Here is a 25115-nt window from a genome sequence, read left to right as displayed (position 1 = left end):
CCTATGCAGGTTGCATTTGATGCATTTTCCCAGTGTAAATTGTGTTTTTTTGACACACACTATTGACACATTTTTTAATGCATTTTTGATGCGTTTTACACTTTTTTTACACAGAGCAGAGCTGGCAGATGACACATTGGTGTTAGCTTAGTATCTGCAGAGTGGACATGGACTATTTTTTTTAATGGACCGAATCGAACCTAGAGGTAGGAGGGTTTAAATTAGAGGTCGACCGATATATCGGCTGGCCGATATTTGGCGTTTTTTATTTAATCGGCATTGGCCGATTGTGCTGATAAAAAAGGCCGATTATAACTTCAGCGTGACTTGCAAATGACTTCTGTAATATTAGTCAATGCAAGTTGCCTGAAGTCTTCTGTGAAGGGACTTCTCTCCTCTGGGCAGCCTGCCAAATCTGATAAAAAGAACCTGAAGAGATACAATGTTTACAATAGACTGAATTCTGTGTGTAGAAGCTCTCAGTTTAACCATTTAAAGAAATCTTTTCTGACACTTGTTGCTTACAAGTAAAAATCCTGTATTCTCTGCTAGAAAATCACTTCAAACCCCCAAACATTATATATATATATTTTTTTTAGCAGAGACCCTAGGGAATAAAATAGCGGTTGTTGCAATATTTTATGTCACACGGTATTTGCGCAGCGGTCTTTTAAACGCAATTTAAAAAAAAAACAATGCACTAATGAATTAAAAAAAAAAACTAAGCAGTAAAGTTAGCCCATTTTTTTCGTCCAAAAGTTTTGATTACCTGTTTTTGTGTATTTAATATTTAAGATATAGTTTTTTTTTTTTCTAAATTATAAATACAAGTGTACTGATTGGAGGTTTGTTTTGTTTAATAAATGTTTAAATGTAAAAAAAATTCTGTATCACTTATTACCCAATGTCATCCTTTCTAAACTACTGCCATAGGGGTTATCTATAAGGATATACATGCCTCCTGCATGTATCTTTACCTGTCAAATGTCTCCCCTCTGTCTGTTATTAGACCCGAAAAACTGCATATTCTGTGGGTGGGTCTGTTGTCTGGAGCTCGGTGGGTGGAGTCGTGATGTCAGTAGACTCCCCGCCCACCTCTACACTCCCCTTGTCAATATGCATTTTCTCCTGTGTATTTCTTACACTGAACTTCTGCTATGATCTCTAACATCCAGTGAAAAGACAGGAAAGTAACCACATGACTTCAGCATGCCAGATCATGTTGAGGTGTGGAACAGCCAATCCTTGCAGAGCTGCTGAAGAAAGGAGTGGGGGAGGGAATTAAAAAATCATGCCTGTGTCTTAGGCTGTCACTCACAGCAAGGGGGAGTATTTGACAAAGTTTCTCAGTTTGTCAAGATTTTTCTCACTGAACAATAAAAGAGGATTGCTCAGAGATGGATTAACTCTGTGTGGCAATACTGGGCTCAAATGACAGGAAATCTTATACTCTACAGTGTGATTTAAAAAAAAAAAAATTTCGGGTTTACATCCACTTTAAGGTTACACACTGGAGCAGGCATGCGTTGACGGTAAAACACTGCTAGTTTTAGTGGCGCTTTATCGTCATTTTAGCGGCGCCATTTGGCTGCTAGCGGGGCGCTTATAACCCAGCTAGCGGCCCAGGAAGGGGTTAAATGCGCCGCTGCCGAAACGCTTTGCAGGTGCTTCGGCAGCGGTGTGCATTCATTTCAATGGGCAGGAGTGGTGAAGCAGCGGTATGCACCGCTCCAAAGATGCTGCTTGCAGGACTTTTTTTTTTTTTTAACATCCTGCCAGCGCATCGCCTCAGTGTGAAAGCACTCAGGCTTTCACACTGAGACTGCAGGGGAGCCGTTTTGCAGGCACTTTACAGCCGCTATTTTTAGCCCAAAAGCACCTGAAAAACGCCCCAGTGTGAAAGGGGTATGCTAGATTTTATGAGATGAAGGGAAGAAAAAAAAAAATTGGCCTAACACATTGGCCCAAAAAAATCGGCATCATATATCGGCCATTGGCCACCGCGATTTCTAAATATCGGCATCGGCCAGAGAAAAACCCATATCGGTCGACCTCTAGTTTAAATGGACACAAATCCGCTTCCACTCACCTGTCCATAGGGATAAATGGACACACCGATCAGGTCCGCCTGAAAAACTAACAGGCAGACCTGACTGGAGCGGCAGTGTAAAAGGGGCATCAAACTGAACTCTGGGAACTAGACAAAACTCCACCCTTGCAGTGCCTCATTTAGTTTAGAGATGCAGGAATAAGATGTATTACTTATCATATCCCTTGTTCTGGCAGGCCTCAGTGCTGTCCTCAAGCTTTGGAAGGGCTGTGGCCAATCCCTGTGGTGTCATCACATACAATCACATACAATGCGGGGCTATTAATTCTGCACTATATGTGAGGAGGTGAACTTGCAACCAGGACCCTAAGCTGATTGGAGAGGCATCAGCACTGGACTGGTTGCTTGGAAGGAAAAAGCCTGGTGAAGCCAGGAATAAGGTATGTATTTTACACCTTATCCCTGCACCCTTGCACCAAATGAGCATTTAACCCTTGCAGTGTGGAGGAGTTCCAATGCCAGGGTAGATTTTCTCTAATTCATGCAGTTTAGTTTTAAGTGAAATGAAAACTATTCCTAAGTATTCTGAAAATGTGTGCAGATAGGTTTAGTTAAAGTGGATGTAAACCCAATGTCATCCTTTCTAAACTACTGCCATAGGGGTTATCTATAAGGATATACATGTCTCCTGCATGTATCTTTACCTGTCAAATGTCTCCCCTCTGTCTGTTATTAGACCCGAAAAACGGCATATTCTGTGGGTGGGTCTGTTGTCTGGAGCTCGGTGGGTGGAGTCGTGATGTCAGTAGACTCCCCGCCCACCTCTACACTCCCCTTGTCAATATGCATTTTCTCCTGTGTATTTCTTACACTGAACTTCTGCTATGATCTCTAACATCCAGTGAAAAGACAGGAAAGTAACCACATGACTTCACCATGCCAAACCATGCTGAGGTGTGGAACAGCCAATCCTTGTGGAGCTGCTGAAGAAAGGAGTGGGGGAGGGAATTAAAAAATAATGCATGTCTTAGGCTAGTGCACGAGATATGTAAATCACCTGTCACTCACAGCAAAGGGGGAGGATTTGACAAAGTTTTTCTGTTTGTCAAGATTTATCTCACTGTACAAAAAAAAGAGGATTGCTCAGAGCTGGATTAACTCTTTGTGGCAAGACTGGGCTCAAATGATAGGAAATCTTATACTCTACATTATGACATAAAAAAATATAAATAAAATTTGTGTTTACATCCACTTTAACCACTTGAGGTCCAGGCCATAGCCGAATGACGGCTACAGCGCGGACCTCAATCTCCGGGAGGACGTCATATGACGTCCTCCCCTATGCACGCGCACCGCGCGCACCCTGCAGGGCGCGCGGTGTGCGCGCTGTGATCACCGAGTGCCGGCCCCTTACCATGTGATCAGCTGTCAGCCAATGACAGCTGGTCACATGATGTAAACAAAAGCTCGGTGATCGGAAAAGAAAAAAAAGCCGATCACCGGCTCATGTCAAAGGGACATCGGTCCCGAAGAGGAAGGAGGCACAGATGCCTCATCTGTGCCTCCAAGTGCCATCTGCCAGTGCCCACAAGTGCCACCTATTAAAACCCACAAGTGCCACCTATTAAAACCCACAAGTGCCACCTATTAAAGCCCACAAGTGCCACCTATCAATGCCCACAAGTGCCACCTATTAGTGCCACCTAGCAGTGCTGCCATCAGTCAGTGCCCAATCAGTGCCCAACACTGCCATCCATCAGTGCCCATAACCGCCACCCATCAGTGCCCATCACTGCCACCTATCGGTGCCCATCAGTGCCGCCCCATCAGCGTACATCAACGAAGGAGAAAAATTAACTGTTTGCAAAAATTGATAACAAAATATAAAAAAAAATATAATTTTTTTTCAAAAATTCTGTCTTTTAAAATTTTTTTAACAAAAAATAAAAACCGTAGAGGTGATCAAATACCATCAAAAGAAAGCTCTATTTGTGGGAAAAAAATGATAAAAATTTCATTTGGGTACCGTGTTGTATGACCGCGCAATTGTCATTCAAAGTGCGACAGCGCTGAAAGCTGAAAATTGGTCTGGACAGGAGGGGGGTTTAAGTGCCCAGTAAGCAAGTGGTTAAGGAAATGAGGTTACAAAGAAAGGGCATTTTAAAGCTCTTACTCAGCTTGGCTGCAATCACTGAAAATTTTAAATTTGAATAAAACTAGATAGATTTTCTAATCTCGGTAATGTTGCACATTTTATCAATAGCATTGGCGGTTCTCCAAGTGATTTTACTTGTTCCATAGAGATGCTATTTTTACCTGGTTCACTTTCCAAACACTGCACTGTATAGTTGATGGGAACAAAATACTATGTCATAATATAAAACACACCTTCCTTCTCCTCATCCTGGCTCTTCTCCAAAGTCCCACCCCTGCTGGGCAGGCTTAGACCAGCTAGGAGGGACTTGAGCATTGTAAGATCATTGTTCTCTGATGACAAAGCACTGGAAATTAATTGAGAGGAGATAGATGAACATAGAGAAAACATTGTACAATTCCTATAAAAAACATGCACCAGTGTTAGATAATGTCAGTTTAATAATGGTTTGTGTAGGTGTATCTTATTTTGTGCAATGACTATAAAAGTTATGAAAACTAAAACATCCTCTATGATTAACAATAGCGGAGCACGCAGACTCAAAACACCATAGTCTGGGCACCAGGGAAGACTTTTACCCTTCTATCATCTGTGCTTTTACTGTGCCTCATGAGGTAGACGGGATAAGAGGACAATGGAAAGTCTGTGACTAGACATTCATGGTTCCATGTTAGACTTGGTTAGCATTAAAAACACATTCACAAAATGTGATGAACAACAACTATAACATTTTAGATTTAAAAGCTGACCATCAACAGATTGCTGCACCTGTTTATTACTGAGAAATGTTGTCAAATCAAAATACTGCTTACAGCACATGGTACTTCATAGACCAGCCATTCTCAACCAGGGTTCCATGCAATCCTAGGGTTCCTAAATTTATGTTTGACTGGTGTCTACATAGATTCAGGTATAGCGCTTAGCAGAGCCAATGGCATAACATCAATGGTCTTCTTTGCTGTCTACAAGGGTGGCATATGGACCACTGTAAGAGGTGCATGCTTTCTAATAACCATCGATTTAAGGTGTATTCTTACCACTGACCCCTAATTAATGCATTTTAGCAGGGGTTCCCTGAGAATTGAAATGTACTTTATATTTCAAAGCCCGGTATAGACAATGGAAAATAATCTTTGATAATTTGCATACAATATCATATTAATACTCTGTTAAAAAAATGTAGTTGAATGGAAACGTCATCTGTAAAATTGTCCTTGGCTATGCTTAGTCTAAAGCTGGCCAAAGACTATATAGTACAACCCCCTACAATCCCCTTTAGCTTTACCAAAACTTTGTAACATAACAACCATCCCTGGGCACTGAAGCATTTTCTGAAAAATATATATTTTTTTTGTTCACGGAATGAACGCTTGGGATGTTTTGCATGGGATGTTTTAAGGAGAATTATGAAGAGTAGTCTCTGTTTGCACTATATTACGCAGAACCAACACTCATTATTTGGGCTTTTTTTGTATATTGATGTACGAGTTTTCAAATCATTTCAGACTTATATGCTGAATGTTTTAATCTTTTTACTGCATATATGATTCACAAACAGGAACTTGTGATATTTATAGAGAGAAGTATCGTTTTTTGTAATTTGTAGGATTGGTTGCTAAGGTTTTTTTTTGTTTTTTTTTTAAAGGAACAGCGCACCATTTATAATATATTATTGTTAAATGTATAAGTATGTGGATATACTTGGAGTGGTAGCAGCAGTTCCACACAAACATATACACTTTTATTACACATCAAATTATATTTATTCACTTTGAGTTCATAAAATAGCAGCACACAAGTTCATTTAAAACTCATTTAGTAACACGTTGCCACCCTGGATATGGGTGTAACATGTTATGAAAGGTAATCTTATCCTTTAACAAGCAAAAAGTTATATACACGGAATAAAATACGGGAGTTGTTTTACCACCCATGGGATTGGGATTTGTATTTCTGCCCATCTGGTTCTGACATTTACACAATTTCTCTGCTGCAGTTAAGTAACATTTATGGGTTCTTTTTCCTCACCCCAGCTTGAGACTGGACAATCAAAGGAGAAGCAGCACACTGATGAGTTCATCTATCTGTCACCTTATTCCTATCAGCATGTTAGCTGTACTACAGCATGACTGGTTGAGTCTTTGTAATGCTTCTCCCTGCCCCTGGGTGAGCCCTGCTTTACAGGGACTGTAAGACCATGTGTAATCTTACACTGTTTGAACTATAAAAAAAAAAATTAAGGATTTACTAATACAGAACTGCATCAATTTTTTGTTTTTTTAAAATCTACCTCAAGTTCGTCTTTAAAGAATCTTTAAATCCATAATGAAAGGAGTAGTGACACTGTAACCCAATGAACTCTCAGGTCTTTATAACAAAGCAAACAGTTTGAATGCTATGACTATTTCTATACCAAGGGGTCGCGTTTATTAAAAAAACAAATTAATAAAACACAATGATATAGCACACTCTAGTTTTTAGGGAACTACTGACATTTCTGCTGCAAACGTTTAACACAAATGGCTCATAGTAAAAGTAATTATATATGCTACCAGGACACTATAGATGTTTTTAAATCACTTATATAGATGTATTTAAATCACTTACTGTAGGGGATCAGAATGCTTCTGTAGGAAGGACACAGCTGCCTGAGCATCACATGTGATGTACTTGTGGATGAACTGCACAAATTTACTGATGAAGGAAGCCAGCTGCCTGGAATACTTTCTGTAATTCTAAACACAAGCAGAACAGCAGTTAGGCTAAGATGACCTACAGCTGTAAACATATAAATAAATTTGTTTCAGCATTTTTTCTAGCTGCCCAAGATACAACTGTGCTATAAAATATATTTTAAGTTCTTTAAATATTTTAAACTTAAACGAACATCTCATTTAACTCTATGCACAACCACATGTTGTGACACAGAGAAATGGGCTGTGCATTGCTTTGCTTAGATATGCAGACATGCTACATTTTTATGCTTGTCTAGTGGGAACAAGGCATCTATAGAACAGTTGTTCTGAATGTTCTTGCATTAAGCCTGTGTTAATCAACACAGCTCAGTGTATCTGGGATGAACAAAGTCCTAATAATGTAATTCTGTCAGTTATATCAAGTAGAGATACCTTGTATACATTGGATAACCCTAAAATGACTTCTGTGCACCTGAGAATCTCCTAAATCCAAAGTGTACACTGAAAGTTTTTCTTGACTTTGAGCCAACTTTCAGCATTTAAAAGTCGAATGTAAAAACCCCAGTGGCCAGGGATGGCTCTGAAATTGGAATGCTTAATTTGCGGGGAATAAAGCTTAATTCAAAGCCAGACAGAAGCATGGGCCCTTTATGTATTTTGCACCCGGGATCATAAAAGGCTCTACTATAGGAGTTTGGATAAATCTATACCGCACTATACTATATAAACCATATTATCGCAGACTCACGATCTTCTCTGATAACCTCAGGTGCTGGCAGGTCCATAATTGCTGCCATCTTTTCTAGCACTGAGCTAAACAAGTACAATGCAATGTGCGTGTGCGTGTCCACAAAATAAAAGCAGCCCAAAATTCTCAACTACAGCAATTGTTTTATTTAACGACTTTAGTTATGCTTTAAAGTTCACCTTTTTTCCCCCTAAATTCCAGCTCTCCTATGTACCAGTATAGCATTAAAGCGTTTGTTAACCCCCCCCCCCCCCCCCCAAAAAAAAATGGATCCTGTTCCATTAAAGCGTGTTATACAGTTCTTCTGCTGTGTCATTTGGTCCCCTGTAACACCTGAAATACCTGGCTGATCCTGCCATTTTCTACCCTCCCCCCTGTAAACTGACCATGATAATCAGGGCTGATGAGCCCAGACACCGTGGTCAGAGTACATGCCTCTTTCACCTGCAGCTTGCTCTCCTGTGTCTCCCTTGGTCCTCCTCTGCCTGTCAGCTCCCCCATCCCTCATCCACCTAACCTGCTCTAAATATAACAGCGTTTTTCTTCTATAGTTCCCGCTGATATATAACACTAAGCTCCCCAGTGCATGTCATTTATAAAAATATGCTGTATAACAGCTTACTTCTGAGTGCCAATCGTGACTGCCCGCCGGTCTCCTCCTCTCCTCAATTCAGTTGATGTCAGCGGAGGGGTTTCCCAGCACCTCCCCCTGCATCTATCGCATAGGGAGAGGAGACCAGTGGGAAGTCAGCTGAGCACCAAACGGCACTTTGAAGTAAGCTATTATACATATTTTTATAAATGACATCCACTGGGGAGCTTAGTGTTATATATCAGCAGGAAATATAGCAGAAAACGTTTTACCTTAACAAACACTTTAATGCTGTATTGGTACATAGGGAAGCTGGAGGTTAGAAGAAAAAAAAAAAAAAAGGTGAACTTAGCCTTTAAAGGGCACACATTAAAAATCCTCTAAATCCACCATAACTTGCTTCCTTTTACTCACCCTTTACAATACTGTTTCCTGCTAAAAGACACATGCACTTTAACGGAATTATTCACATCTGTCCCTGAGCAGTGGGTATCTTTTTTTTACCTGTAGAAGTTTGATGAAGGACAGAAGGCAGTCCCAGAGGGCTTCCTGATGCTCACTATGGAATACCTGGGGCTGCAGGAGCTCCAGAATACCCAAAACATGAGTGAAGAATGTAAGATGATTCTGTTGACGAAATTCATGGAAATTCAAATGCACACGACCATGGAGTAAAGCTGCTATCATCGGCAAGTGTCTGGAATGGAAAATTTGAATCGGTTTATATAACTTCTATAGGCAGGGATTATGCCCCAGTTAGAACATTCAGAAACAGGCAATCCCCTTCAATATGGAGAACATACAATGTTTAATATACATTAGGCTGAATTCATAAAGCTTTGTTAAGGATAATGATATTTTAGTTATGCGATTGTAATTTTCAAATCTCATTGGACCCCAACTGGAAAACTAGGCACTATTTTGAAAATAAGGATCCTTATCTTGGTACGTTAGGTTAACTCTTGATTCACATCTATGCAACAAGGCAATGTTTGTGCAAAGATGCACCAAATTTTGCATTTTGCGCATGCGCTTGACATGCTTCACTTTGGGTAGTTCATTCATTCATAGGCTGCCCAATGCACAGAAAATGCACGGAGGAAGTGTATATACTTTTTTTTAAAAGCATCCTGCCAAAAAGCATGGCAATAATTTGCAGTGCATCATGGTGCACTAAAACACTTTAGCAAGATGCATTAGGGTGCCATTAGGAAAGTATTGTATGGCACTGCAGCGTACCTACCATAAAAACACACACACAATTTTGTGCATGTTCCCCTGACATACAGATGTGAACAGAGACTAATTAAGTAGTTATTCTTTATGATCACAACTAAAAATAACTTTTGGAACACAAGTAGAATGTGGCAGCATCTTGTAGCAATCAGCCAGCCATGATTGGAGCACTCATGTGAGATTGATCACTACTACATACTACTTGTGTAGCTTACTCTGTTCCATTTTTTTTTTTTCTAGCTAACACACACTTCTAGTATTACAACACAGTGACTACAAAACTGCTGTGTAGTTCTAGCTTTAAAGTATATGTGAACCCTCACCTGGTAAAACAGGCCATGCAGTTTAAAGGAGTTGTAAAGGCTCAAGGTTTTTGATCTTAATGCCATCCGGGACACAGCAGTGGCGCCATTGGCTCCCGCAACTGTCAATCAGGGAAGAGAGGGGGCGGGCCCGGTCAGGGCTCCGTGTCTGAATGGAAACACAGAGCTCTGACTCAGCTCGGGTGCCCCCCATAGAGAGCTGCTGGCTGAGGGGGCACTTGATAGGAGGGAGGGGTCAGGAGCAGCAAAGAGGGACCCGAGAAGAGGAGGATCCGGGCTGCTCTGTGCAAAACCAACTGCATAGAGAAGGTAAGTATAACATGTTTGTTATTTTTTTTTTTAACAAACCTTTACAATCACTTTAAAATAGAAATGAATGGCAAAACGTTCATTACGGTAAAAATGAATACATATGAATACATATTTAAAAGAATGTATAAAAGAATGTATAAATGTATTTTTTAAATTTTTTTATTAAGTGATCACATAATCTCTGTTCTCAGCTGCATAAGGGGCTAGGAGAGGTGCAGTTGCAGAAACAGCAATTCACTGATCTTTCCAGTGAAGAGCTGTGCAGGAGTGCTTGTCCGCACAAGTTTGACCATTGGAGGTCCCTCCACTTGCCTCTGGGATGGTGCCGGTGAGGGACCCCTAAAGGATGTTGGAGACAAAGTACTGTGGACTTTAGTTCTGCTTTAAGCTCTAGAGCAACTTTCTTTAATTCAGCTGTGGGTCTATAAATAGATTTATTAATATTATACAAAATTTATACATGCATTTCTTATTGACCACCAAAGTTTTCATTTTCTAGTGTGGTCTTCTAGGAGATATTTAAATTTTAGGAACTCCAGCCTAGATCTAACGAAGCTTTAAATGGCTCCCATCCCCCTTCTAACTCCTACTCTAACTACATTGTAAAGGGAAGATAGGTATACTTGCCTATTCTAAGGCTGCTTCAGTCTGGTCATGTGATCTTCCTATTGGCTGGCATCAGGGAAGAGGAGAGAGCCCAACAACAGATGTACTGCTTGGTCAGTGATGTCATACACAGGCTTACTATGGGGCATCTGTTGTCAGCTGTCCCTCCTCTACACTGAAGCAACTCACTGGGAGCCAATCACATGACCAGACCGGGGCGCCCTGAGAATAGGTAAGTATAAGCATCTTCCTTCTAAAGAGTATTCAGAATAATAGTGAAAGGGGGGGGGGGGGGGGTAAAATGTGTTAGATCAAGGCTGGAATTCCAGTGAAAGCAGACAATGCATTGCACAGATGTGAACTAGCACCAGAAGGATTAGAAAACCTGGCAGATTTTTAATGCTGTCTGCAAACCCATAAGAGGGATTCATCCTCTCTATTTGTCTCATGTACTATTATCAGCGAGAGTGAAAGTGAAAGAAAATCCCAAATTCTGGGTTGTGGTAACACAAGCTTTGGTGACCCTGGTGACAACCAGGAATTCCCTCACTTGGGAAGGATTTCCTCTCACATACTGTACTGGTTATAGGACAGGAAGCAAAGAAATCCCCAATGGAAATCAGATGGTTAAATAGAAATGACAGGGGTTAAAACCCTCTCATTCTGTTCAAAAGAAAAATAAAAGCTTTAGTTCTGCTGTAATTAATATCTTCTCCTTAGCTTCACTAAGAACGGTCAGATTAGACAATCTCCACTAAGCAGTACTGAATTCAGCATAAGCAGTGCTAACTAATACTATGCTCAGTTTTAGGCCTCATTCACATGGGCATACCTATCTGTACACTCGTACGAACAGGCTGCAGGCAGCCTGATCAAATTAATGACAGGCAGTCAGTGGCACAGATCTCCAAACACATCCATGCAGATCTGAAGCAAGGATGTGCACTCCAGGATGTGCTTGGAGATCCGTGCAGCCAGTCATTTTAGTGAGTAAGCTGTCTGCATGGAACACCTGTGGTTCCATGTGGGTGTAGACAACCCTTCGCATAGATGTATGAATAGGTATGCCCGTGTGAACGAGGCCTTAGACATAAACCTAAGCACTTGTAAAGAGCTCTCTTGTTGTGTTTACTAAATGCCTTTTGATCCTGCTATTTTCTGCTCATTCTGGGGCCTTCCTTAAAGCGGGGTTCCACCCAAATTTTGAACAATATCTGTATGTATTCTCTTCCTTGCCTAGATGCTGACATGCCGTTTAAAAAAAATTTAAATCGCCGTAATTACCTTTTATTTTTCTATTCTTCTTTGCACTTCCTGGTTCTCCTCCCGTGGGAGTAGGCGTGTTTCTAGCCTCTCCCAGACTCCTGGGAGCTAGTCTCAGGCTTCCCAGGATGCCACTGAGCACGTGCGGGAATGAGCGGTGAATGCTGGGAGCACAGCATTCACCACATCCAGGAAATAAATGCTTGTGGGCTTCAAATGCCCACAATGAAGATGGAAACCGCCTGCAGTGAATAATATAAGTTATTCTTTCCGACGAAATCTGACACAGGCGGACATATTACACACAATATGTGAGTATGTAATGCTGAGAAGAAAAGTTTGTGAATGAACTAAAAAAAAAAAAAAAAAAAAAAAAAAAAAAGATAGATAGGTGGACCCCCGCTTTAATAGGTTGACCACTGGCTCCAAATGCTGCAGGAGCACTGTCACCCTTCCATATCAATGACAGGCAGCTGTTCTTTCATTCAAACTGCAGCTATTATGACCATTTAGGGTACATGCACAAAGATGTTTCACGTATTTCCCAAATGGCGAAGTTTCATGGGAAATTACATTTAAAAAGAGCAAAAGCCCCCAGATGTAAACGTATGCATTGTGATCCTGAGTTCTATAAATGATCAATTTGTTTTTCTTCTTTTTTTTTTATCTAAAAAGTTTTATCATCATTTTGAGTACACCACTATTATACTTTTATTCAGGGAAGAACTCCTCCCCCTCACTTTGCTAATTTACACAGCTATTTAAACATTAAGGCATACATTAAGCAATTTTCTGCCTGGCAACCACAGGTTGCAGGAAAGATAATTGCTTGTTTCCCCTAGTGCTATCGTATTCTGCTGGCCAGAAGCCTTCAACACCACCAGCAGAACACAATGATAACTGCCAGTGGCTATAGCATATAAAAAAAAAAAAAAAATACTGACAGGCTGGTTGTAGTGAAGTCAATCAGTGAATTGAATTTAGTACAACCAGCCTGTTCCATAGATGAATGGAATCTCAGCCGGTCCCTGTTGAACTGGCCAAGATTCTATCCTTCTATGGTTGACTTTGCTTAAATGTTAAGTCCACCTTTTGCAAATAAATAATAAATGAACCTACACTTGCAAGAACAAAAAATGTGCTTTTTTTTTTTTTCTTTTGAATAGGAGCCTACAAAGCATTGAAACCGTGATTGGTGGATTGTGAGTCCAATCCACTGATTCCTCCAGACTCTTTCTGCTGCCACTTCAGTTACAGGGATGCAGGAACCGTGAATTGACTACAAGTTCAGTGACTGATGCACTTTTATTCCATTGATTACTACAAGTACCAATGCCATGGTGGCATACAGGACTAGATTAGATAATTCACAGACCTTTGTGAATGACGCACCTGTGGGAACAGGGAGAAGAACCCCATGATCCTGCAAGACTGGGGGGAAGGGCAGCTTGGCAACATGTTACATCCTACATATGGGTCTAACATGTAGCATGGTAGGAAAAGTGAAATTAGCCCTTAACTTTCAGTACAGGCACTCATGAGCCTCATAAGATCCATCACGTTATGTATTCAGTCATTGGCTAGCAAGTACATCAAACGCACATCAGCGATTAGCACTTCCGCTTAGCAGCACTGGGGTCATCGGTTCAAATCCCAATCATGACCCTACCTACACAGAGCTTGCATATTATCTGTGCTTGTGTGGGTTTCCTCTGGGTACTCCAGTTTCCTCCCACACTCCAAAGAGAGGCTGGTAGGTTAATTGGCCCTAGCATGTGTATGTATGAATGTGAATTGGGACCTTGGATTGTAAACTCCATGAGGGCAGGGACTGATGTGAATGTATAATATATATGTAAAGCGCTGTGTAAACTGACAGCGCTACATAAGTACCTGAATAGATAAAAATCAAATAAATCATACATTAAGTGCATTTATCTCTTTTTATGATACATACAGAGTCACACTCACTCTAGGTCCACATGCTAATTGCAATGGAAATATAATAAAAGGCACAGAACAGGTTCAGAGAATCTTTGCAGCAGCGTGTCGCTGATCAAGTGTGATTCTTCATTCTTTTTGAACATCTTCAACATAAATCAAAGTCTAGCTAAAAACTCTCCTTCCTGCTGTGGACGGAGACATTATTTACATATGCAGTTGCCAAGGGTCTGCACATGACTGGTATTCAGTATCGGAATGAGGAGTATCTGAGGGTAGGGATGTACCGATATATCAGTCGCCGAAAATTATCAGCCGAAAAAACACCATAAAAATGCACGTGATTTTACCCCGATTTTCATACGTCATGTGACTCAAAACAACACAGGTGCATTTTAGATGCATTTTTGCTGCGTTTTCAACAGAATGGCAACAGACAAGTGTGAAGACATACATAGAATTTAAAGGGATGCATTTTTCTTGAGATTTTCTCGCGCTTTTTTTAGTTGCAAAAATGTTTTAAAAACTATTAATGAAAAAGACGATTTCATATAAAAAATATATAAATAATTAACACAAGTTACAAGCATATATCTCTAATACTATTATTATTATTATTCATGATTCTTATTATTATCTATGGTTGCATAGGAATATTGCATATTATTTATTTATTCTAATAGCCAAAATGCAGCATTATTTCTGATTGAAGTATTTCAGAAAAAAAATATACTGCACTTTGGCCACAAGATGGAGACGACGATCATAAGAAAGAACAGTAGTAGAGAAAACATATGAAAAATTTGTGCAGCTTGGACGAAAGCTTGGGACATTCATCCAATGATAAATAGACCCTTTAATAAACAAAATAAAATTATGTTTACAGAGCACGCAGTTGAGGACAGAGCCTAGCTTGGTGGTTACAGTAAGGTACAGAACAATTGAAAAACATTCAAAATCTACAACTTGAATAATTCAGCACAACCACTATCCAGCACACTGGCTCCATCAATTCACTTGACCTGGGTACTCACTGTATAGAATCCACCCCACCTGAAGTGAGCAAACGCTAAATTTTTACAGCAAGAGTAATGCTCCAGCTCTCAGTAAAAGGTCATATTGCAGGAACACGCATATACAACCCCTGGCAAAAATTATGGAATCACCAGTCCCTGAGGATGTTCCTTCAGTTGTTTATTGTTGTAGAAAAAAAGCAGATCACAGACATGGCCAAAAACTAAAGGCATTTCAAATGGCAACTTTCTGGCTTTAAGAAACACTAAAAGAAATCAAGAAAAATAATTGTGGTGGCCAGTAACAGTTAGATTTATAGAACAAGCACAGGGAATAAATTATGGAATCACTCAATTCTGAGGAAAAAATTATGGAATCACCCTTTAAATTTTCATTACAAACACTAACACCTGCATCAGATTAAATCTGCTTGTTAGTATGTAGGTAAAGAGGGTAAATCATCACGCAGTGTTGCACAAGACTGTGGATGATTGGATGAAAGTCATATTCAGTGATGAATCTCGAATCTGCATTGGGCAAGGTGATGATGCTGGAACTTGAAGAAAACATGCAAATTTCCACAGTCAATTATGATATGGGGCTGCATGTCAGGTAAAGGCACTGGGGAGATGGCTGTCATTAAATCTTCAATAAATCACAGGTTTACATTGAAATTTTGGACACTTTTCTTATCCCATCTATTGAAAGGATGTTTGGGGATGATGAAATCATTTATCAAGATGATAATGCATCTTGCCATAGAGCAAAAACTGTGAAAAAATTCCCTGAAGAAAGACACATAAGGTCAATGTCATGGCCTGCAAACAGTCCGGATCTCAATCCAATTGAAAATCTGTGGTGGAAGTTAAAGAAAATGGTCCATGACAAGGCTCCAACCTGCAAAGATGATTTGGCAACAGCAATCAGAGAAGGCTGGAGCCAGATTGATGAAGAGTACTGTTTATCACTTATTAAGTCAATGCCTCAGAGACTGCAAGCAGTTATAAAAGCCAGAGGTGGTGCAACAAAGTACTAGTGTTGTGTTGGAGTGTTATTTTGTTTGTTTTTCATGATTCCATAATTTTTTCCTCAGAATTGAGTGATTCCATAATTTATTCCCTGTGCTTGTTCTATAAATCTAACTGTTACTGGCCACCACAATTATTTTTCTTGATTTCTTTTAGTGTTTCTTAACCACTTCCCGCCCGCCCTATAGCGGATTGACGTCCAGGAAGTGGTTGTGTTATCCTGACTGGACATCATATGACGTCCAGCAGGATAACATGCCGCAGCGCGCCCCCGGGGGTGCGCATCGCGGCGATCGGTGGAGCGGTGTGTCAGTCTGACACACCGCTACACTGATCTTGGTAAAAAGCCTCCAGCGGAGGCTCTTTACCACGTGATCAGCCGTGTCCAATCACGGCTGATCGCGCTGTCAATAGGAAGAGCCGTTGATCGGCTCTTCCTCACTCGCGTCTGACAGACGCAAGTAGAGGAGAGCCGATCGGCGGCTCTCCTGGCAGGGGGGGTCTGCGCTGATTGTTTATCAGCGCAGCCCCCCCTCAGATCACCCCACTGGACTACCAGGGATGCCACTAGGACCACCAGGGAAGGGGCAACGTGGATGGCCAGGTATGTACCCCATGGCCATCCACATGTGCCCAATCTGTGCCAATCAGTGCCCACAAATGGGCACTGATTGGCACTATTATACCATGATCTGCCCAGCAATGCCCAGATCTGCCCAGCAATGCTTTTTTCAGTGCCACCTGTCATTGCCCATCTGTGCCAACTGTCATTGCCCATCGGTGCCACCTGTCAGTGCCCATCTGTGCCCATCAGTGCCCACCTATCAGTGCCCATCAGTGCCACACATCAGTGCCACACATAAGTACCCATCAGTGCCACCCATATATACCAGTCAATGCCACCTACGAGTGCCCATCAGTGCCGCCTATGTGTGCCCATCGGTGCCACCTATGAGTGCCCATCAGTGCCGCATACCAGTGCCACCTATCAGTGCCCATCAGTGCCACCTATCAGTGCCCATCAGTGCCGCCTATCAGTGCCCATCATCAGTGCCACCTCATCGGTGCCCATCAGTGCCGCCGTATCAGTGCCCATCAGTGCCGCCGTATCAGTGCCCATTATTGAAGGAGAAAGCGTACTTATTTACAAAAAAATTTAACAGAAACAAAGAAAAACTTGTTTTTTTTCGAAATTTTCGGTCTTTTTTTATTTGTTGCGCAAAAAATAAAAACCGCAGAGGTGATCAAATACCACCAAAAGAAAGCTCTATTTGTGGGAACAAAATGATAAAAAATTTGTTTGGGTACAGTGTAGCATGATCGCGCAATTGTCATTCAAATTGCAACAGCGCTGAAAGGTGAAAATTGGGCTGGGCGGGAAGGTGTCTAAGTGCCTGGTATTGAAGTGGTTAAAGCCAGAAAGTTGCCATTTGAAATGCCTTTAGTTTTTGGCCATGTCTGTGATCTGCTTTTTTTCTACAACAATAAACAACTGAAGGAACATCCTCAGGGACTGGTAATTCCATAATTTTTGCCAGGGGTTGTAAATGACCTCTGTGCAGTGATCTCCTAGTTTCCACTGTCTAATCTCATGTTATAATGGGTTAATGTTACACTGTGCCCAACAGCAGGGTCAGTCTCTTATTATTAAAGTGGAACTAAACCCACCATTTTAAAGGTTTCCAAAAACAGTTACATCCAAGGCATGCTGTGAATGGTAACTGTTCTAGCTCTCTCAACAAAACAGTCAAGCAATTGATTGGCTGGTGTCATAACTGATCACATGTGCAGCACCAGGGCAACTGCAGATCAGAGGCTAAGATGGTTGCTTCATTGGCTGTAAAGGATGTGAGGGTTTAGATCTGCCTTCCTCACCTAAAAATATAGGACAGTTGGTCATCACCTAAAAATATGACCGTTGGAATACAGAGCCAGAGTGTTCAAACGAGTGCATGCTGGATGCTACAGTCAATAAAACTACAAACATTGAGAGACTTAATATAACATTAGTCCCGCAGAAATTTAAAGTGAAAAACTAGTACAGCAGCCCATTGAGAACTTGGAAGATCAGCACACATATTTACCAGAGACATGCATTGACTGGAGAAGGATGAATGGTGTTTGTAAATACATATACATGTAAATTTAACAGCTGCAGAAAACAGTATGTTTAGGGATTTAATAACATTTTGTTGAATATTTCTAATTTGAGCTTACTTAAAAAAAAAAAAATTAAAAAAAAATGGTGGTTTAGTTCCACTTCAAGATAAACAAAGAGTTACTAAAATTAGAACAGACAGCATCAGCTGAGTACAGAGTAACCGATCCACTCTAGCCTATTGAATAGCTAGAAGCTGATTGGTTGCTCTAGTCTTAGTAAACAGACTGATGACATCATAGTGCACGGCCAACTGACAATAAGCTGGGCTTCCAGCCAAGAATGATCAGTTAACCTCTGGAAGTGACAGGAAGCAGTTGCATCTCAACTTTCAGCTGTGTTTTATCAGTTTACCCCTGAAAAAGACTGGAAACAGTAATCATGCTGCTTCAGCAATATTTGGATCGCTTTATTGATGACCCCATGTGGGTGAGAGGGAACATTACGCAATGTTCTTTTAACCGCATAAACAGCTCGAAGCTGGATTATATGGGATTTTCGGGAATTGTTGCCGTGGCAATGCTATCAGTCAGCATTTTCATTGTCTTACTGCTGGTATTCTCAAAGATTCGAAAGGTGTGGAACTTTGGCTGTGTGGCCTGGGTGTATGATGCTGACAGCTCTCTGAACAGAACATACCAGATGCCCTATGGTGTCAACAAGGAACCTCATCAAGACCAGAGCTTTTTCTCATGGATCATGGCTGTATTACACTTGCAATATAGCGACATCTATAAGCGATGTGGTCAGGATGCCCGATATTATTTGTCCTTTCAAAGACACCTAATTTACTTTCTCGCTTTTGCCAGTATTATCTCGCCATGTGTACTGATACCTCTCAACATGACGGGGACTGCATCCACGGGAAAAGGACTTTTTATTAGTACAACAATGGCAAATATACGAGATCGAGATGAATTCTTGTGGCCCCATTATATAATTGGGGTCATTCTATCGGTTTGTATGATAGCCTTCATAAGAAAACACTCATCCTCCATACACCTTCAGGATGAGGATGATGATGAGGTAAAATACACTGTTTTTATTCATGGACTACCACATAATGCAGATGAGGAAACTATCATGAAGCACTTCAATGAAGCCTATCCTTCCTGTAAAGTGGAGAGAATTCATCTGTGCAGGGATGAATATCAAAATGAACTAAAAGACACCTGCCAGTCACATCTTGGATCAGCCTATGTGACATTTTCTAAGAACTCAATGGCCAACTTGATTCTTAAAGACTTTGACATTTTACATCACAGAAGACCCCAATCAAGTGTAAGTGGCCAGCTGAAAATCTCCCGCTGGTCTCTGTTTCATGCACACTACCCAGAAGACATATTATGGAGAAACATGTCTCTCTGTGGCTGGAAGTGGTGGGCCCGATTCCTGTGTATTAACGGAATGCTTTTTGCCCTGCTATTATACCTGACAACTCCAGAAATGATTGTCACTAATCTGGAGACGTGGCAAATAACAAAACCATTCTCTCTTTTGGATAGGGCTTTCAAATATTTCCCAGGTGTGTCGCTTTGGATATTTTCTGCAATACTTGAGGGCATGGTTCATTTTTCCACTCCATATGAGGCACATTGGTATAAATCTGCGGAGAACAGAATGATGATGTACAAAGTGTTCTCCTACCTGATTTTTATAGTCCTCATATCACCATCACTGGGCCTCAACAGCTTATATGCATTCTTCCAGTGGTTGTTTACAGAACTGCATGATCCTAATAACGTCGCCAGACTGGAATGTCTATTTTGGCCTAGCCGAGGAGCCGTTGTTATCCATTATGTGATCATTGCCACTTTTGTTGGCAATGCAAAGGACTTGGTGCGAATTCCAGAATTCCTATGGTATGTCGCACGCATGGCTTTTGCAAAATCCACCCCAGACAGACTACGCAAAATGCAGACTCAGGCTAATGATTTTTCATATGGAGAGACGTATGCCAATATACTGTGTGTTATCACAGTTGTTATGGCATATAGTAACATTTCCCCATTGGTGGTACCCTGTGGTTTACTTTACATGTTAGTAAAACATTTTATAGACTTAAACAACCTCTATTATGTGCATCTTCCAACCAAACAGGACAGAAGTGTACATGATGCCGCAGTGGGATTGTCCATGGCAGCTCCAATCTTCTGCCTAATGTGGCAGTTCTTCTTCTGTGTCCTGCGGAGAGGTTGGATTCCGCTGACTGTAATCCAGGCAGCTGTTCTGCTCATTTTGATCATGTATTCCCTGATTAAAGCTTTAAGTGGTGTTCTCAATTCCAGCGCATGCTTGTATAAGACCAAGGAATCAAATCTAGCACCACAGACTAGCATAAGCAGAGGGGATGTTTCTCAGAAGTCACCTGTGTACTGCCCAAGTGTCGTCATAAACATTGAGATGGAAGAGGAGCAACAGAACAGAAATGCAAGTGAACCACAGGGGGATTTGTGCAACTTCTATAAGAACTATCCTTAAAAAATGGAAGCAAAAGACTTGCTCCGTGAGCTCTGAATACAACTAATGGGACCATGAAACACTGGTTGAAATGTTAGTAGGAACAATCCTTGAAGATGGTAGCCGATTACAGTGCAAGATCAGAACAAGGACAAAAAAAATATAGCAGTGATACACAATCTTTCCCAGAAAACTTAGAGTCCTGGGACCATGGAGGATCAAGTACAAAGAGCGTGTGAGGAGAGAAAAGACAGAAAAGGAAGAGGGACGGCAGAGAGAGGGATGGGAGAGAGTGGGGGAGTGGGGGAGAGGGAGAGAGGGAGAGAGGGAGAGGGGGGAGTGATAGAGGGAAGGGGGAGGGAGAGAGAGAAGGGGAGGGGGAGGGAGAGAGAGAAGGGGAGGGGGAGGGAGAGAGAGAAGGGGAGAGAGAGAGAGAGAGAGAGAAGGGGAGAGAGAGAAAGGGAGGGGGAAGAGAGAGAGAGAGAGGGGGAAGAGAGAGAGAGAGAGGGGAGAATGATAGAGGGGAGGGGGAGGGAGATTGAGTGGAGGGGGGGAGAGAGATTGAGTGGAGGGGGGGAGAGAGATTGAGGGGAGGGGGGGAGAGAGATTGAGGGGAGGGGGGGAGAGAGATTGAAGGGAGGGGGGGAGAGAGATTGAGGGGAGGGGGGAGAGAGATTGAGGGGAGGGGGGGAGGAGATTGAGGGGAGGGGGGAGGAGATTGAGGGGAGGGGGGGAGAGAGATTGAGGGGAGGGGGGGAGAGAGATTGAGGGGAGGGGGGGGAGAGAGATTGAGGGGAGGGGGGGAGAGAGATTGAGGGGAGGGGGGGAGGGAGATTGAGGGGAGGGGGGGGAGAGAGATTGAGGGGAGGGGGGGGGAGAGAGATTGAGGGGAGGGGGGGGAGAGAGATTGAGGGGAGGGGGAGAGAGAGAGGGCGAGGGTGGGAGAGAGGAGAGATGAGAGAGAGAGGAGAGAGATGAGAGATGAGTGTGTGAGAGAGAGGAGAGATGAGCGTGTGGAGATGAGTGTGTGAGAGAGAGGAGAGATGAGTGTGTGAGAGAGAGGAGAGATGAGTATGTGAGAGAGAGGAGAGATGAGTATGTGAGAAAGAGAGAGGGAATTGGGGGTAAAGGAGATTGTGGAGACAGAAAAGCATAGACGGATTAAAGCGGTTGTATGGCTCCTGAACATCAGCCACCAATCAATCATCATTATCATAGTAACAGCAATCAAAGTGTGTAAAACAAAAACAAAATTAATGATAAGACACTTTCCACAATCCAGGCAGCTGTTCTGCTCATTTTGATCATGTATTCCCTGATCAAAGCTTTAAGTAAAAAAAAAAAAACAGTAAAGTTAGTCCAATATTTTTGCATAACGTGAAAGATAAATTTACGCCGAGTAAATAGATACCTAACATGTCACGCTTCAAAATTGCACACGCTCGTGGAATGGTGCCAAACTTCGGTACTTAAAAATCCCCATAGGCTTTAAAATTTTTTACTAGTTACATGTTTTGAGTTACAGAGGATGTCTAGGGCTACAATTATTGCTCTCGTTCTAATGTAAGCGGCAATACTTCACATGTGTGGTTTGAACACCGTTTTCATATGTGTTCGCTTCTGCGTGCGAGCACACAGGGACAGGGGCGCTTTAATTTTTTTTTTTTTATTGTTAATTTTACTTTTTTTTTTTTTTGCTTGACACTTAAAAAAAAAAAAAAAAATTTGATCACTTTTATTGCTATTACAAGGAATGTAAATATCCCTTGTAATAGGAATATGGCATGATCGGTCCTCTTTACAGTGAGATATGGGGTCAATAAGACCCCACATCTCACCTCTAGGCTGGAAAGCTGTTTGAATGCAGAGGCCGGGCGTGACGTCATAACATCATGCCCGGCCTCCGAACAATCATAGAGACTCCGGCGACCATCTGGTCCACCAGAAATCTCTAAGGTAAACATCCGGGACCGGCGGATCCTGTCTCCATCTCGCCGATGGAAGCAGTGTGTCGGTAGAAGCACCGGAGGGTGGCGGGAGGAAGGGGACGTCCCCTCTCGCCACCCGTAAGAACGATCAAGCGGTGGAACAGCCGCTATGATCATTCTTATGGTGTAGGGAATCGCCGGCTGAAAAAGCCGATATCTGAACGATGTCTGTAGCTAAAGGCATCATTCAGATATACCTGCACAAAGTCAAGGACTTCATATGACGGCCGGCAGGCGGGAAGTGGTTAAATACTGTCACCAGTCAGTGTCCCTGATCACCGACACACCAGTTTGTGGATTCTATAACTTTCCTACAGACTAAATAAACACTGATTTGGGTAATTTTCACCAAAGAAACGTAGCAGAATACAGTTTTGCCTAAATTTATGAAAAAATACTTTTTTTCAAAATTTGTTTATCAAAGAAAGAAAAAAAAAAAGTGGTGTTGATAAAATACCACAAAAGAAAGATCTATTTGTGTGGAATATTAAAACATTTCATATGCGTACAGTGTTGCATGACCACGCAATTGTAATTCAAAGTGTGACAGCGCTGAGAGCTGAAAATTGGCTTGGGCAGCAATGGGGTGAAAGTGCCGGTATTGAAGTGGTTAATACTGCACTTGCCCATGGAATGGCAATAAACAATGGAACATTAAATTATCCATAGATGATACTTTAAAAGCCTTTACAGGCTACCAGTTTAGAGTTATGCAGGAGGTCTGGTGCTATTATCATTGTACTCACTGTGACATTCACAGCATTATCTCACATCTGTGGTGTGATTGCCGTTTACATATGTGTGTGGGATTTATGTAGGTTTCGCATTTTTGCATGAGCATGGGGGACGGGGTACTTCAAACTTTTTTTCTTAATTTTATAAAAAAAATTTGACGGCCCCTTTTTTGATCAACTTTATTGCATGGGAGCATGAGTCATGGCAGGAAAAAATACACTTTACCACTTAAAGAGGAGGGCCCATTTAAAAAAAAAAAAAAATTAAAAGTCAGCAGCTACAAATACTGCAGCTGTTGACTTTTAATTGGACACTTACCTGTCCCAGGGTCCAGCGATGCGGGGATCGAAGCCCCGCTCATCTCCCCCTCCGTTTGGTGGCGCCGGCATTGCAACTGTGGGCGCTGGGCTGTGGCTTCACAGCTGGGCACCCACTCCGCATGCGCGAGCGGCGCCACGATTGGCCGCTCAGTCACCTGGGACCTGTAATGGGTCCCAGATGATTGACAAGAGGGAGGGAGCAGAGCTGAGCCCTTCCTGTGCCGAGGGGGAATTGATGTCACCAGCCCAGGCACTGAAAGAGGCAGACTATGAGGGACCCCCTAGCAACAGGCATATAGAGGTGAGTTAAAAAAAAAAAATTCCAAATATTTTTTTTTATTTTTTTTTTTTTTTAGGAATTTTCATGGATTTTTTTTTTTTTGGGTGGAACACCACTTTAAGGACCAAGCCTATTTTTGACACTTGTTGTTTACAAGTTAATTATTAATTATTATTTTTTTTGCTAGAAAATTAGTTACGCTTACCGGTAACGTCTTTTCCAGTAGTCTTTAAGGACAGCCACAATGAGAGACCGTGAAAACTTAAATTTCCACCTCCCCCTGCCAGCCTCAGTTTTTTCAAGAGCACCTCCAGTCAGCTGGGGAGACACAAGAACACATTAATAACATACCATTACACATTACTATTGTGCCTGCATTTTAGGTCTTCCTCAAGACCCCCCCCAAAAAATTTGGGTGGGTAACTAGGGCTGTCCTGAAAGACTACTGGAAAAGACGTTACCGGTAAGCGTAACTGTAATTTTCCCTCCCCGTCTTTCAGGACAGCCACAATGAGAGGATAAGTGAGCACTTGCCACTTAGGGCAGGACAACGGCTTGCAGAACCTTTCGCCGTAAGGCCTGCTAATTTGCCGATACCAGGTCCACTCTGTAATGTTTCACAAAGGTGGTAAAACTGGACCATACTGCTGCCTTGGAAATCTGCTCTGGCGCTGCTCCAGCTCTTTCCGCGTGCAAAGCTTCCATAGCCCTAGTGGAGTGTGCTTTAATTCCCATAGGAGCCTCTTTCCCTGCCAGTTTGTAGGCCTGGTTAATGACTACCTTAAGCCATCTGGCAATGGTGCGTCGAGACGCCTTCTGCCCCTTCCTTGCTCCACCAAACAAAATAAACAGAGAGTCTGACTCCCTAAAAGTGTTCGTCAGCCCTAAATATAGTAGGATACATCTCCTTACGTCTAAAGTATGGAACCTAAATTCCCTTTCACTTGAGGGATTAGGGCAAAAAGTGGGCAAAATTAACTCCTGGCTTCTATGGTATTTTGAAGCCACTTTTGGTAAAAAAGCCGGATCTGTCTTAAAAACGACGCGATCAGAAAAAATAACACAAAAGGGGGGTCTAACTGAAAGAGCCTCCATCTCGCTGACCCTCCTAGCAGTGGTCACTGCCACCAAAAAAACGGTTTTGAAAGTTAAGTCCTTTAGAGTACAATCTTCTAAAGGCTCAAATGGAGGCTCCGTTAGGGCCTGTAAG

The 25115-nt window shown here is 41.9% G+C and overlaps 1 protein-coding gene across 3 annotated transcripts in view; it reads right to left on the bottom strand.

Moving 5' to 3' along the window:
- The window catches only part of INTS1 (integrator complex subunit 1), a 249954-nt gene that overhangs the window by 20297 nt on the left and 204542 nt on the right, over nt 1-25115 (bottom strand). For all 3 annotated transcript variants that reach the window (XM_073636747.1, XM_073636748.1, XM_073636749.1), the window contains 3 exons: nt 8746-8938; nt 6813-6940; nt 4439-4551 (listed from right to left, as the gene is read on the bottom strand). In XM_073636747.1, coding sequence (XP_073492848.1) covers nt 4439-4551; nt 6813-6940; nt 8746-8938 — 434 coding nt within the window. The remainder of the gene's footprint in view (nt 1-4438; nt 4552-6812; nt 6941-8745; nt 8939-25115) is intronic.

Source organism: Aquarana catesbeiana, linkage group LG06 (genome assembly GCF_042186555.1).
Source record: "Aquarana catesbeiana isolate 2022-GZ linkage group LG06, ASM4218655v1, whole genome shotgun sequence".
NCBI lineage: Eukaryota > Metazoa > Chordata > Amphibia > Anura > Ranidae > Aquarana > Aquarana catesbeiana.
This window is presented reverse-complemented; position numbering and strand designations above follow the sequence as displayed.